This window comes from Tenrec ecaudatus, chromosome 17 (assembly GCF_050624435.1).
Source record: "Tenrec ecaudatus isolate mTenEca1 chromosome 17, mTenEca1.hap1, whole genome shotgun sequence".
Classification (NCBI taxonomy): domain Eukaryota; kingdom Metazoa; phylum Chordata; class Mammalia; order Afrosoricida; family Tenrecidae; genus Tenrec; species Tenrec ecaudatus.
Window position 1 is genome coordinate 28,424,937 of NC_134546.1, and position 15,287 is coordinate 28,440,223.

General features: G+C 41.0%; 1 protein-coding gene across 2 annotated transcripts in view; it reads right to left on the minus strand.

Moving 5' to 3' along the window:
- STRN (striatin) overlaps window positions 1-15,287 on the minus strand; it is a 116,537-nt gene that overhangs the window by 18,119 nt on the left and 83,131 nt on the right. For both annotated transcript variants that reach the window (XM_075535754.1, XM_075535755.1), the window contains 2 exons: window positions 13,728-13,864; window positions 7,271-7,446 (listed from right to left, as the gene is read on the minus strand). In XM_075535754.1, coding sequence (XP_075391869.1) covers window positions 7,271-7,446; window positions 13,728-13,864 — 313 coding nt within the window. The remainder of the gene's footprint in view (window positions 1-7,270; window positions 7,447-13,727; window positions 13,865-15,287) is intronic.

The following is a 15,287-nucleotide window of genomic DNA, read 5'->3' on the forward strand; positions in this document are numbered from 1 at the left end:
TGTACAAATGTGCTTGACACAATGGATGTATGTGTGGATTGTGCTAAGAATTGCACGAGCCCACAATAAAATGATTTAAATATATATATAAACATTATGATGCCATAGCATGCCAGATTATTGGATGCCTAAAAAAGCTTACCCAACACCAATCATGTATGATTATGGCTTCAAAGAAACAAGACCCTTGTTTAGCAATAATACCTCGTTTTAGTGCCATGATCTGTCTCCCTTGGGGAATCAACATAGGCTTTGAAGAGAGAGTTCTGAATTCAATTTCCAGATCTAAGTGGCTAACTTTAAGCAAATTATTTTATCTTTCAGAACTTCATTCTGATTCTTTCATGTTCAAAACAAAACACAAAAGTAAGGTGACACCCAACACCTCACCAGGATTATATTAAATTCAACAAGTCAAACAGCTAGGACAGCTGTGCACAGACATTCACTACTCCCTCATCAACTATTTTCTAACCTGACATTTTGCATTTATGCCAACAGTGAAAAAACTACTCTTTATTTTGTACATTAACTATGTACAACTGGCAGTAAATAATGATGACGTGCAAGGCAAGAGGAACACTGGCTGTGATGGTTAAGAGCATGTGTCTACTTCCTGTCCCATGATTCTTAGTGGTTTGGCAGTTACGCCATGATATAATCTGGGCAGTACAATTTGACAGCCACTTGTCTGCAAGTTTGTCGCATGGGGGAGGGGGGGCTGGGATGGGGGGCGCTTGTGTGTTACTGTGTTTTAGCAGTGAGCAAATAATCAGAGATGTTAGATTATATGAATAAGAATGTGATAAAAGAATTGGAGGAAGGCTCATTATCAGTCTGCAATATGCAGATGACATAACCTTACTTGCTATGAGTGAGGAGACCTTTGAAGCCCTTTCAGTGCACATTACAACTCAATGTAAAGAAACTTAAATCCTCAGAACTGGACCAATAGGTGACATCATGATAAAGGAGAAAAGCTTGAAGTCGTCGAAGCTTTCGTCTTGCTTGGATTCACAATCAATGTTCATGGAAGCAGCAGTCTAGAGATCAGGGGCTGCATTACATTGGGTGAATCTGCTGTATACGACCTCTTCAGAGTGTTGAAAAGCAGAGACGTTACTTTGAAGATTAAGGTACCCCTGACCCAAGCCACAGCATTTTCAATGGCCTCATGTGATGGGAAAGGTGGACACTAAATAAGGAAGGCTGAAGAAAAATCAATGTATTTGGCCTATGGTGCTACAGAAGAACACTGTAGGTACCACAGACTGTCAAGAGAACAAACAAATCTGTGTTGGAAGAAGTGAGACCAGAAGTCACCTTAGATACTTTGTCTCATGCACTTTAGACATGTTATCATGCTTGGATATCATGCTTGGAAAAGTAGAGGAATAGCAAAAAAGAATACGGTCTTCAACAAGATGGATTAACATGATAAACTGAGAAAAAGTTGAAGCTGTCAAGGATTTTGTCTTACTTGGATCCACAATCAATGCTCATGGAAGCAGCAGTCAAAAGATCAAAAGATACATTGCATTAGGTAAACCTGCTGCATAAGACCTCTTTTTAGAGTACTGGAAAGATGTTACTTTGAAGACTAAGAAGTGCCTGACCTAAACCATGGTATTCTGTATTTTCAATTGTCTAATATGTATGTGAAAATTGAAAGCTGACTAAGGAAGATGAAAGAAGAATTGATGCATAGGAATTCTGATGCTTGGGAAGAATAATTAAAGTCCCATGTTCTGCTAAAAGGACAAACTGTTCTGACTTGGAAGAAGTATGGCCACAGTGCTCGTTAGAAACAAGGATGGTAAGACGTCACCTTACATCCTTCGGACAGATTGTCAGAAGAGACCAGTCCCTGGAGAAGGGCATCATCCTCAGCAAAGTGGAGGAGCAGTGAACAAAAGGCAGGCCCTGGACATCCTGGCTGCAACTGTAGGACACATGCTGAGGATGCCCAGAACCAGGTAGTGTTTAGCTTTGTTGTGCAAAGGTCGTGATAGGTCGGAACTGACTCGGTGGCACCTAACAATAACTGCTAATCACAATGAGGAAGAAAGACGTGACCGCCTGCTTCTCTAAGAGTACAGACTTTGAAACCCCAGGGGACAGTTCTCCGTCCTATAGGGGCACCATGAGTTAGAATTGACTCCCAGCAGTTGAATTGAGTTTGGTGAATTTTATATGTGGATAGTACAAAATTGTTAAAATGCTCAGTGTCTAACCTAAAGGTTGGAGGTTTGCGTCTCCCCAGAAGTACTTCAGAGAAAAAGCATGCTGGTCTAATTCCAATACATCAGCCAATGAAAACTCTAAAGAGCACAGTTCTCCCACACGCGCGAGGTCACCATGAGTCAATACTGACTAGACAGAAATTGATTTTACGTGTCTGCGGGTGGTGTAAACAGAGCACTCAGCTATTAATCAAAAGGTTGGCAGTCTAAGTCCATCCAGAAGTACCTCTGAAGAAAGGCCTGGCAATCTACTTCTAAAAAAATCAGTTCATGAAAGCCCTGCCGTGCACAGTTCTACTCTAACACTCATGATGTTGCCACAAGTTGCAGTGTCTCCATGGCAACTGGTACTGGTTTACAGTGGCTTAAATAAGCATTAAAGATCTTTAGAATGGCTAGGGAAGCACCCCACCCCACTCCACCCCATGCCCCCAAGCATGACAGCTATCGAACACACTGCAGAAAGACTGTGGGAGCCTAAGTGGCCCCAGAAGTTTGGGATTGGCCGAGAACCTTGGTGGTGACGTGGTTACTTATTGGACTGCTAATCTTAAGGTCAGCAATTTGAAACCAAGAGTGCCCTTCCTTGGGAGAAGGATGAAGCTTTCTACTCCTGTGAATCGTTACAGTGTCAGAAACCTACCTTCTAGGATTGCCATGAGTCAGGGTTGACTTGATGGCAGTGAGCTTGGTTTTTTGGGCTAACCTAAAGATTAGCTGTTCAAACATAGCCAGAAGCTCCATGGAATAAAGACCTGGAGAACAGTTGATATCTGCATCCAGAGACTGCATCCAAGAAAACCCTATGGGGCTAGTCTCTAACACATTTGGTTACCACGATCCAGGGACATATTTAAAATTTAATTTAAAAAACAAAACGCAAAACACCCCACTGCCATCAAGTTGATTCTGACTCATAGTGACCCTAAGATGGGGAAGAGTAGAAATGCTCATGTGAGTTTACATGACCGTAACTATTTACGGGGTAGAAAGCCTCATCTTTCTCTCAAGAAGCAGGGGGGGTTAGCAGTACAACTAGTAACCAGTACACCACAGGCCGAAATGTAAAAGAAGCTATTACCAACATATAGACTGTAAGCAGCATTCATAAGCTCTGGGAAAGCTGTCAGATGCTATAATTTCTCCACAAGCATCAATTTCTATCTAAAGATTAGATTATGAGTAAGAAGGAAAAAACTCTAAATTACGTTACACACACGAACAGGTGCACACACAGTGAGCACTGCTCTTTGCAGGTTACCAGGGGTAGGAGTGAAAGTCTTATCATTTGGTAGACAGTAAACATCAGTTATTTCTGGATATGGGAAAGTATGAACGATTTTGACCAAGGTAAAAGGAGGCACTGAGAAGCACGCAAGGATAAAGGACAATTACAGTAAACTCCATAACACACATTTTTGCAACAGTAAAAACAAACGTGTACATACTTAAAGGCATGTATGTTTGGGTGTGCTGCTTCTGCATTAACATAATAGATAATATAGCAAGTAAGGTACAGTTTCAGAGACCACCTAGACATATCCAAACACTTTTTGGTATTTGTTTACTGGGTGAAAGAGTTTGGGATCATAGTATAGTGGGAGAACTCAGTGACCTGACATAATATAGTGCAGAAAGACAAATCGAATCTCCTAGTTTGGTGACTAGTGTCTAGAGTCTTCCAGGCTTACAAATGGCCGTCTAATTGGTCTTCCTGCCTGAGGCAAGGAAAACATGAGAGCATCTAAAGACCCAAGAAACTAGTCTACTGGATGAATAGCCCACCAATCATTGCCGACTCTTACTGGAAACAAGAATGACTAGGAGGTGCCTGGCTACCACTATCAATTATTCTGACCAGGGACAAAACTGAAGGTCCCAGACAGAACAGGAGAAAAATGTATGACAAAATTTAAGTTCCTGAAAAAGATCAGACTGATAAGAAACTGGAGAAGTCTCCAAGATATCCGTTAACTGGGAACTGAGTAGTACCTTGTAGTCACCTCTCAGTCAAATGACTGACTGGCTCATAAAATGGAAACATCACCAGGAAGGAATGTGGTGCCTTCAACAATCAAGTACATGAGACCAAATGATCAGCACTTTCCCTAAAGCACTATGGGAAGTCAAGGAGAAACAGAGATGTTAGATATTGTCATCTAACATTCATGAGAATGCTGTCACACTGCAAAAACTGTAACCAATCTCGGGAAGTAATGTGTGCCAACTGTAAAATGTGAAACTATGTCAATTTTCACCTACTATATTTTGAAAAACAGAAATATTATGTAACAGTGAGATACAGATAATTAGGAGAGGAACAATTTTGGGGAAATTTAACAGTGAATACTAAAATAATTTTCTGGTGAAGAAAAATGTTAATTAAAAGTTTTAATAAAAATAAGCCATCCCTTTACTGGGCATATACCCAGATGAGGTAAGAAACAAACCAGGACCAGTCATATGCAGCTCATAACCAATGTTTATTGCAGCTCAATTCACAATCGGAAAGACTTGGAAACAACCTACATTTCCATCGGTAGATGAGTGGATCAGTAAACTCTGGCACGTACACACAATGGAGTACTATGCATCACTAAAAAGCACCGACGAGCACATGAAACACGTCTTTTCATGGGAAAAGTTGGAGGAAATTATGCTAAGTCAACCGTTACAAAAGGAGAAGTACAGCATGAGTCCCCTGAGGTAAGTGGAATCAGCACGATAGGTATTGAAGAAGCCACCTATATCACAACATTTGGGCTGTGACACAGGGAGTCAGGAGGAGGTTAGGCCAAACACAAGGAGGTACATGTCGGTCCAACACAAAAATGGGGATAAAAGGGAGGGGAGAGAGAAAGGGGGGGGGGCGAAAGTGAAATGATGATGGAGGGAGGAGGGCACTGACCCACCCAGGGGCAGAGTACTGGTCTTATCGACACAGAACTGGGAGTGGACATGCAGCCCCTACCGCGGTGCACCACACCATGAGGACACTGGCCACGTGGAAGAAAGCAGGGAAAGAGAGCTATAGGGCTGGCCCCAATCTGAGCCAAACGAACCCCCTCCCTGGAAGTGGGTGTGGCAGAGGACCTACAGGTTAGGAAGTGGGGCCAGCATGTCACCCACATGGAAGCAGACTAGGAGAGAGGAAGAGAGAGAGCTGGACTGGACACCGTGCTGGCACATCACGCCAGGATGATGACGTCCTTGCAGGGAGCTAATGGGACACAGAGGGGATTGGGTGGGTGACAACAGCTCGTGTCATATCCCCTTACTGGAGCAGACTGTAACAGAGGACATTTCCGGGGTCACATGGTAGGGAGGTAGTGCGAGCTGAACCCCCCACAGGAGAGCCAACCAAGAAGGGAGACTCCAGACCAGCCGCTGGAGCAAGGCAGAGCAATGAAGCCCCTGAAGAGCCCCCACGCGGGTGCTCCACGCCGGGAGGGGCAGCAATGGACAGTCATGAAGGTCAGCATACAGACCCTGGATTTTTGTATATTTCTTCTTATTTTCCTTTCTCCCTTTTCTTTTTCTTCTTATTTCTTGTTCTTTTCTCTTTTAATCTTCCTTGATTTCTTTTTTTTTAATCAGTTTGGGCTATGTCATAGTCAGTGTGCCTACCTATATAGGATAGGCACGGGAGGCATGCCCGAGGAGAGAGCACCAGGACCATCGGTCCTGGTAAGACCTGGAGGGTGAAGGTGGTGGGGAAATCAGGAGGTGAGCAGGCAGCACCATGGACAGGAGAACAACTGAGGTTTTGTGAAATCAATAACAAAGAGGAAATAGGGATCCGGGTGTTAGGGGCTGTCCGAGCAACAGCAAACTAGCTAAGGGGAGGTACCAGGAGGCGGAAATAAGGGGAAAGTGACAGTGGGGCAGGAAGAAGGTAAAAGGAAACAGAGGAAGGACCTAGGAAGCAAAGCAATGGATAGAGGTATAGTCGGTAGTGTACATATATAAATGTATTAATCCACAAAAATAGAGGTATCGACCTAAGTACATATATTTATATAGCAATACACTGAGGTAGGGGATGGACCAGGGTCTGTGTGCATAGCCTCCCTAAATACAAGAACACTCTGTTCTAACAAATCGGCAGTCTTGAGATGCTCACCCTACTGACACAGGTGCATAGGTAAATGTGGTGAAGAAGGCAGATGGTACCTGGCTATTAAAAGATATACTGTCTGGGGTCTTAAAGACTTGAAGCTACACAAGCCACCAGTCAGCAGAGAAGGAACAAGTCCACACAGAAGAAGCGCACCACCAGTGCGATCATGAGGAGTCACAGAGACTGGGTAACAGGGATCAGCAGACACATAACAAACAAACAAAAGCATATTTTTGAGAACGAGGTGGGGTGGAGCAGAGATTCAAAGCCCATCTGTAAACAATGGAACAAGTGCCCCACAGAGGGGCCACAGGGAAGGGATGAGTCAACCAGGGTGCAGTAAAACATCGATGAAATACACTACATTCCTCTGGTTCCTTGAGGCTTCCTAAGCCCCCACTACCATGACCCCCAGTGATGCTTCTCAATTCAGACCAGACTGGAACATGTACACAGGCATAGATAAGAGATGGGAGCTCACAACACACAGAATCCAGCAACAGGAGTGAAAATAGTGATATTAGAAGGGTAGGGGGAAGAGGAGGAGAGGAAGGGAGAAAGAGGGAACCGATTGCAATGATCGACACATAACCATCCACCCTTCTCCAGGGGGAAGAACAACAGAAAACATGAGGGGAAGGAAGACAGTGGTCAGTGTGAAATATGAAAATAACAACAATGTACAATCTATCAAGGGGTTATGAGGGTGGGAAGGAGGGGGGAAAAGAGGAGCCCCCAAGGGCTCAATAGAAAGTAAATGTCTAAAAAAGAATTAAGGCAACATATGTACAAATATGTCTGATGCAAGTGATGTATGGATTGTGACAAGAGTTGTAAGAGCCCCCCATAAAATAAAATACAATAAAACAACAGACATTCTTTAAAAAAATAAGGAGAATATGCTCACTTTTTGGCTGGGGCTGTTTTCTGTAAATTCCACATTTTTAACGTGTGGTCTTCTGATGCTGTTATCAAAACGGGCTCAACAGGGTGGAAAGCAAGGGCTCGGATGCCATCAAAGTGGCTTCTTAATGTAAACTTGGGATTCCAGGTTTTCCTCAGTGCATCCTTATTGTTTGCTATCTATTAAAGAAACAAAACAAAGACATCAATACATTTAATACAGGATAGGAAGAAAATGTCATCACTAAGTTGCTGATATGTCATTAAACCATCACACTATACAATTTGCAAAACAGGCAACATCAGAAAAATGTCAACCGTAGTCGTTTTTGATTATGAAAAGTGTTAATTAACATGAGAAGAGTTAACAGATTTCATCATAAACAGAGGGTCAAGTAATTTAATAATACAAAAAAACCATCCTTACTAGGATGACTTTAAAAAAAATACTTTTATTGGGGCTCTTACATCTCTTATCGCAATCCATACATACATCCACGTGTCAAGCACGTGTACATATGCCGCAATCATCATTTTCAAAGCATTCTCTTCTCACTTGAGCCTCTGATATCAGCTCCCCATTTCTTCCCCTCCCCCACACCTGCCCTCCCTCACAAACTCTTGATAAGTTATAGATGACTATTTTCATATCTTACATCGTTCTACATCACCCTTCACCCACTTTTCTGTTATTAGTGCCCCCGGGAGGGGGTTCTAGGTTGATCCTTGTGATCGATTCCCCCTTTCTCACCTCACGCTCCCCTGATCCTCCTGGTATCTCTACTCTCCTTGTTGGCCCTGAGGAGTTTGTCTATCCTGGATTCCCTGTGTTGCAGGCTCTTATCTGTAGCAGTGTGCATGCTCTGGTCTAATCCAATTTGTAAGGTAGAACTGAGGTCATGATAATGAGGTGAAGGAAATACCAAACAATTACAAGAAAGTTGAGTGTTTCATTGGGGCTGTACTGCACCCTGACGGGCTCATCTCTTCCCTGTGACCCCTCTGTGAGGGGACATCCAATTGTCTACAGATGGGCATTGGGTCTTCACTCCATGCCCCCACCCATTCACAATGGGTATGATTTTGTTCTGGGTCTTAGATGCCAGATACTTGACCCATTGACACCTCATGATCACACAGGCTGGTGTGCTTCTTCCATGTGGGCTTTGTTGCTTCTGAGCTAGATCATCGCCTGTTTATCTTAAGCCTTTAAGCCCCCAGACACTATATCTTTTGATAGCCGGGCACCATCAGCTTTCTTCACATTTGCTTATGCACACATTTTGTCTTCAGCAATTGTGTAGGGAAGGTGAGCAACTAGGATGACTTATTTTAACGGGCATATAATTTCAGTCACAGCAGCTATCATCTGGGTAAGCATTGTTAAAAATTGTTTCTTTAAAAAGTTAACTTTTAAAATTGAAAATTTTCCTGGTAAACTGAATGAAACTTATGCTGCTCCATTACTCCATTGGTGATTCCATCTCAACAACTAAGTCACTATTTGTTTCCATCTCAATTAATAGGAAACATAAAAAGGTAAATGAGTTTGACTTTACACTAGCACCACAGGTGAACCCATTATGTCCAAAGGCTAATTAATCACACCAGGTTTAAGCAAGAGAAAGAAAAGTGTAATACTCTAGAGCAGCAGTTCTCCACCTGTGGATCGCAATCCCTTTGGGGATCGAATGACCCTTTCACAGGGGTCACCCAATTCATAAAAGTAGCAAAATTACAGTGATGAAATAGTAATGACAATAATTTATGGTTGGGAGATCACCATGACATTAGGAACTGTATATTAAGGGGTTGTGGCATTAGGAAGGTTGAGAACCACTGCTCTAGAGAAATAGATATAGAATAACAAAACCAAGAATATTAATAACAGCTACTATTTTTAATAGCTACTATTATAATGATTATTTTTCAGCAGGGTACAGTGTAGCAACGATGAAACATACAACTTTCCTCTAGTTCTTAAATGCTTCCTCCCCGCCACTATCATGATCCCAATTCTACCTTACAAATCGGGCTAGATCAGAGGACGTACATTGGTACTGATAGAAACAGGAAGCACAGAGAATCCAGGACAGATGATCCCTTCAGGACCAGTGGTGAGAGTGGTGATACCAGAGGATGGAGGGAAGGTGGGGTAGAAAGGGGGAACCGATTATAAGGATCTATATATAACCTCCTCTCTGGGAGATGGACAACAAGAAAGTGGGTGAAGGGAGATATCAGACAGTGTAAGATATGACAAAGTAATAATGTATAAATTATCAAAGGTTCATGAGGGAGGGGGGAGGGAAGAGGAAGGGGGAAAATGAGGAGCTGATACCAATGGCTTAAGTAGAAAGTAAATGTTTTGAGAATAATAACGGCAACAAACATACAAATGCGTTTGACATACAATGGATGTACGTATGCACTGTGATAAGAACTGTATGCACCCCCAATAAAATGAGTCTAAAAAAGGGGCTAACCTCCAAATTTTATTAAAATTTTTCATCTTGATAAGAAAAATAGAAAATATCCAATTAAAAATGGGCACTACTTATAGAGGTATAGCTATAGGCATGTATATATGTAAATATATTTATTTATAATGAAAGGGTTAAAGGCCAGTGTGAATATATTTATATGTTTAAGTATTAAGATAGCAGACCAACTCTATTCAAGGCCTCTCAACACAAGAACACTTTGTTCTAATAACTCAGCACTCTTTGATACTTACCACCTTCCCTACATGATCACTGAAGACAAAATGTGTGCATAAGCAAATTTGGTGAAGAAAGTGGATGGTGCTTGGCTATCAAAAGATACAGTGTCTGGGGTCTTAAAGGTTTGCAGTTAAACTAGCAACCATCTAGCAGAGAAGCAAATAAGCCCATATGGAAGAATCATACCAGCCTGTGTGATAACGAGGTGTCGACAGGATCAGGTATCAAAAGATCCAAAACAAATAATTATATCAATGTGAATGAGGGGTTTGGAGTGGAGACCTAAAGCCCACATGTAGACAATTGAACATCCCTCCATAGAAGAGTTACAGGAAGGTACAATTCAACCTTGGTGAAGTATAGCACCAACAAAATACACATCATTCCTCTAGTTTCTGAATGCTTTCTCTCCCCCTCCCACCCCCCAACCCCCAACCATGACCTAGTTCTACCTTACAAATCTGGCTAGACGGGAATACACACATTAGTACAGATAAGAGCTCTCTCGACACATTGAATTCAGGACAGATAAAACCCTCAGGTACAGTAGTTGGAGTAGCGATATCATCAGGGTAGGGGGATTATGGGGCTGGGTGGGGTTAAGGGGGAGGAAGAGGAAACCCATCACAAAGTTAGATATATAGCCCACCCCCCAGAGGGGTGAAGAACAGAAATGTGGGTGAAGGGAGAACGGACAGTGTAAAATATAAAATAACAACAATAATTGATCAAAGATTCACGTGGGTGGGAAGTTCAGAGAGGGAGGGGGAAAAGGAGCTGATACCAAGGGCTCAAGTAGAAAGAAAATGTTTTGGAATGTTGATGGCAGCATATGTACAAGTGTGCTTTATACAACTGAATGATGGATCGTCATAAGATTAGTAAGCGCCCCAAAATGAATTATTAATAAAAAATAAAGACATTAAACACACACAAATGGGCACAAAACATGAACAATTTACCAAAGACAACATAGGAAGGGAAACAATAACCATATGAAGAAATGTTAGTGATCATTAGCAATGAGACAAATACAAACAACAACAACAACAACACTGAGCTGTTACCCCACACCTTCATTTTTGGCAAAATTCAATAAAACAGAAACTAATAAATGCTGGAGAGGATGCGGAAAGATAGGAACACTTTTTCATTGCTGGTGGGATGGAAGAATTGTAAAACCACTATGGGAATTAATATGGCACTTTCTTAAACAAATGCAAACACAAGTCTCTTCCAGCCCAGCAATCTCTCCACTGGCTATAGACTCTGACTCTAAAGAATAAAAATACAACATAAACAGACATATGCCCACCTATGTTTATTGCAGCTACCAAAACTGAACCATGAAGGAATAGATAAATAAGCTCTGGTATGTTCATACTATGGAATTTTATGCATCAATAAAAAACAATAACAACTCTTTTAAACACCACGAGATATGAGCAAACCTAGAGAACATTATGCTTAGCAAACCCAGTCAATCTTACAAAGATAAATATTTAATATTACCTTTGTTATAAGGAAAAACAAAGAAGAAACGTGGTTTATATACCAATAGACAGGACTTTGAATACTAATAGAGGACCAGGGATGAGAGTGGCAATAGGCAAAGGGGAAGGATGGGGGGAAGTAGTGAAAAATAAAAAAGAGAGAATTTAATAGGATATTGTTATTTATTTCATTTCTTGGCATGGGCTGTGCAATATATACATAGTATGCTTCTTTAAAAACCAAAAGCATCCTGCCTTTCAATGTGAGCTAGACCGGAGCATGTGCAGTTATAGTTAGGAGATAAGAGCTCACGACATACGAAGTTCAGGACCAGGAATGGGAGTAGCGGTTCCAGGAAGGTAAGGGGAAGATGCAGAGAGGAGGAGAGTAAGGGGGAACCGATCGCAATGATCCATACATAACCACCCCCTCCCCCCAAGGAGGACGAACAATAGAAACTGTGGGGGAAGGGAGACAGCAGTCAATATAAGATATGAAAATAATAATTCGTAATTTATCAAGAGATCACAAGAGGGGAAGGAGGGAAAAAAGAGGAGCTGATACCAAGGATTCAATAGAAAGTAAATGTTTAGAAAATAATGATGGCAACAAATATACAAATTTGCTTGGTACAACTGATGTATGGATTGTTCTAACAGCTGTAACAGCCCCCACTAAAATGACCTTAAAAAAAGAAAAGAAAGAGGTTGATCAGTGGAGTCAAAAGTCTTGTATAAGCTTAAAAGAACGCCCAAATCATTTAAAACACATCCCTCCAGATGGCTTTAAAAAATGGGGGAGGGTAAGAAGGTAAAATTGAAATAAATTTGGAGTCTTTGGTGACAAACAAGTTTATCTCAAACAAACTAAAATGTTGGGATGAAGTAATTTAGAGTAAAAGTGTCCTAAGGTCTTTGCATATTTTGAGAAAGATGTATGTGCCACGCCCTAGGGTAATCAGAGTGAGTATACAAACTTAAAGCAACAGGCAGGATGGGAAAGGGAATAATAAAAATGAATCAACCCCCAAATAGGCAAAACAGAGCTTATTTCAATTAAAAGGCTCTAGTAATTACAAATAAGGAAAACGTGGAGCAGAATAGGAGATGAAGTATGAATTGCACCTGGTCTTAAAGGACACACCGAAAAGACTGCTAATGGACAGAGCGCGGAGGGCTCAACTTTGGTTTTCTTATTATGACCAAGGTTTGCTGAGGCATCAACTCTGAACCTTTTATGAAATTCTTTCCCCAGGAACTACATTATATTTCAAACAACAAAAATGAAGTATTAAAAGACAGACGGCTTAAATGAAGAGATAAACCCTAAACCCCCATCAAATCCACTGCCATAGATCTGATCTGACTCATGCGACCCCATAAAGGGGAGAATAGAACTGCTCCCCAGGTTTTCGAAGATGATAAATCTTTCAGGGAGCTTCCAGCCTCATCTTTCTTTCAAGCAGCAGGTTAGTAGCCTAATGCTTAACCCACAGAACCATCAGGGCTAATGAAGAGATAAAATCACTGCCACAGAGTCAATACCGACTCACAGCTACCCTATAGGACAGGGTAGCTTCCAATATTAACTTTATGGGAATAGAAAACCCTGTCTTTCTCCCGCCAAATATACATATCTGAGCTATGAAATAAGTAACTACTATTATAAGAAAGCTTTTATTATATAGAAAATGTATTTTAAAAATTTATGCTTGTGATTAAATTAGCACAAGCATAAAAGTGCAAAGATTTCAATTTGGGCTCAAATAATTTATCAGTCAGCTTTAAGATCTGGAAAGCGCCCTGCTCATACTCATGCCTAGTAATAATTTAAATCACTTCTTGGCAAGATATTGATTTACTAAAGAAGTAAAATACACGGAGCCGCTGAGCAGGCAAAAATCTTCAACTAATCACTAGTACCCTGAAACAAACCAAAACCCAGACTTGGTAATAGAAAGCACAGCTTTCTCTTATCTAAAAGCAATGAACAAACTCTACTGATTGAAATGCAAGCATCAGTAAATTTTGACATTTTAATGTCTTCAACATGTGAAAAATGTTGTTTATTAAAGTCATGTTTTCCCAAAGTTTGCAAGGAAATCTGAGCCAAGTTCTTTTTATACCTGCAAATAAATTTTATCACTGCATTCTTTTTCTATAGAATCAACTCTCATTTTAAAAGCCAAACTAAAACAGAACAATAAAATGAAACTACAACAACAAAAGTAAGACTACCACTCACATCATAAGTTAGTGAATCTGCTTCATTGGCCACAGTGAGACCTGCCAGTTCTCCAAGTCCCAATTCACTTTCAAGGGCTTCATCTGCTCCCATGATGAATGACTTTCCCGAAGAAGGAGGGAATGTTAATGCTTCCACTACAGGAGGAAGATAAAAGAAACAAAACAAAAACAACAATTCATCTCATTCGCTTGTAGCAAATGTTCTTTATAAACAAATGCACATAAGATTTGATTGTTTGTAAACACAATAAAACTCAGCGAAGCAGAAAATCCTGAAGAATTGACAGCTTTTTCCTTATCTTAGCCACAACTTCAACCATCATCAAATTAGAAAAATAAGGTGTGAAACATCCAGCAGGCCATAGTCTTTTGTTTTACAGAAAAATACCACTAAAACAAATTTTAATGTTTGGTGCCATTTACTTAGGTAATTTCAATCAATTACTAAACATATGTAACAAGGGATTAACTCTACACTGCGGATCTCATTCAAAGTAAAACTGACTAATTCTACAAACTGGAAATTATAGAAAATTTCAAATGAAAATTGTTAGTTATAAAGCGTGCATATTTGAGGCAAAATTAACTTATTATTGGGTGCCCTTGAATCCGTTCCAACCCAAAGTGACCCATGCACAACAATATGAAACACTTCCTGGTCTTCCACCACCCTCACAAATTGCTCCTGTTTTTGAGTATTGAAGCCATTAAGTCAAACCAAGTCTCTGAGGGTCATTCCCCTCCTTCACCAAATAAGCATATGGTGTTAGAAGTCAAGATTACCTCCAGAAAGAGAAAAAGGCAAAGTGACTACAACGTAATAGAAGCAGGGCTTTTACAGCCCTTGTACTGATCTGTGTCTTGACATAGGCAGTGATGACAGGGTTAACTACACCAAACTAAAAACCAACCTCATGGCCATCGAAAAGATGCTGATGCATAGCAATTTTCTAGGGCCTGGGGTAGGTATACTGAGTGATAAAATTCACTGAGCTGTACTTTTAAGACTTGAGCACTTTTCTGGCTTTGCTGTTGTTAGGTACCATTAAGTCAGCTCTGACCCGCAGTGACACCATGCACAGCATGAGTAAACACTGCATGGTCCTGCACCATCCTCACAATTGTACCTGTGCCTGAGCCCATCAATGCAGCCACTGGGTCAATCCATCTCATCAAGGGTCTTCCTATTTTTCACCACCCCTCCACTTTACCAAACATGATGTCCTTCTTCAGGGACTGGTCTCTCCTGACAATATGTGCTCCAAAGTACACAAGACCAAGTCTTGCCATCTTTGACTTTAAGGAGCACTTTGGCCTAACTTCTTACAATACCTGAGGCTATTCTTTCAGCAGCCCATGGCACTTTCACAATTCTCCTACAGCACCACAATTCAAAAGTAATGATTCTTCTAGTCTTCCTGATTCAATGTTCAACTTTCACAGGGAGAACACCATGGCTTGAATCAGGAGCACCTTAGTGTTAAAGTTCTTAATTCTAAAAGGAGCCACATCCTTGCTCTCCAACACTCTAAAGTGGTCTTGTGCAGCGGATTTGCCT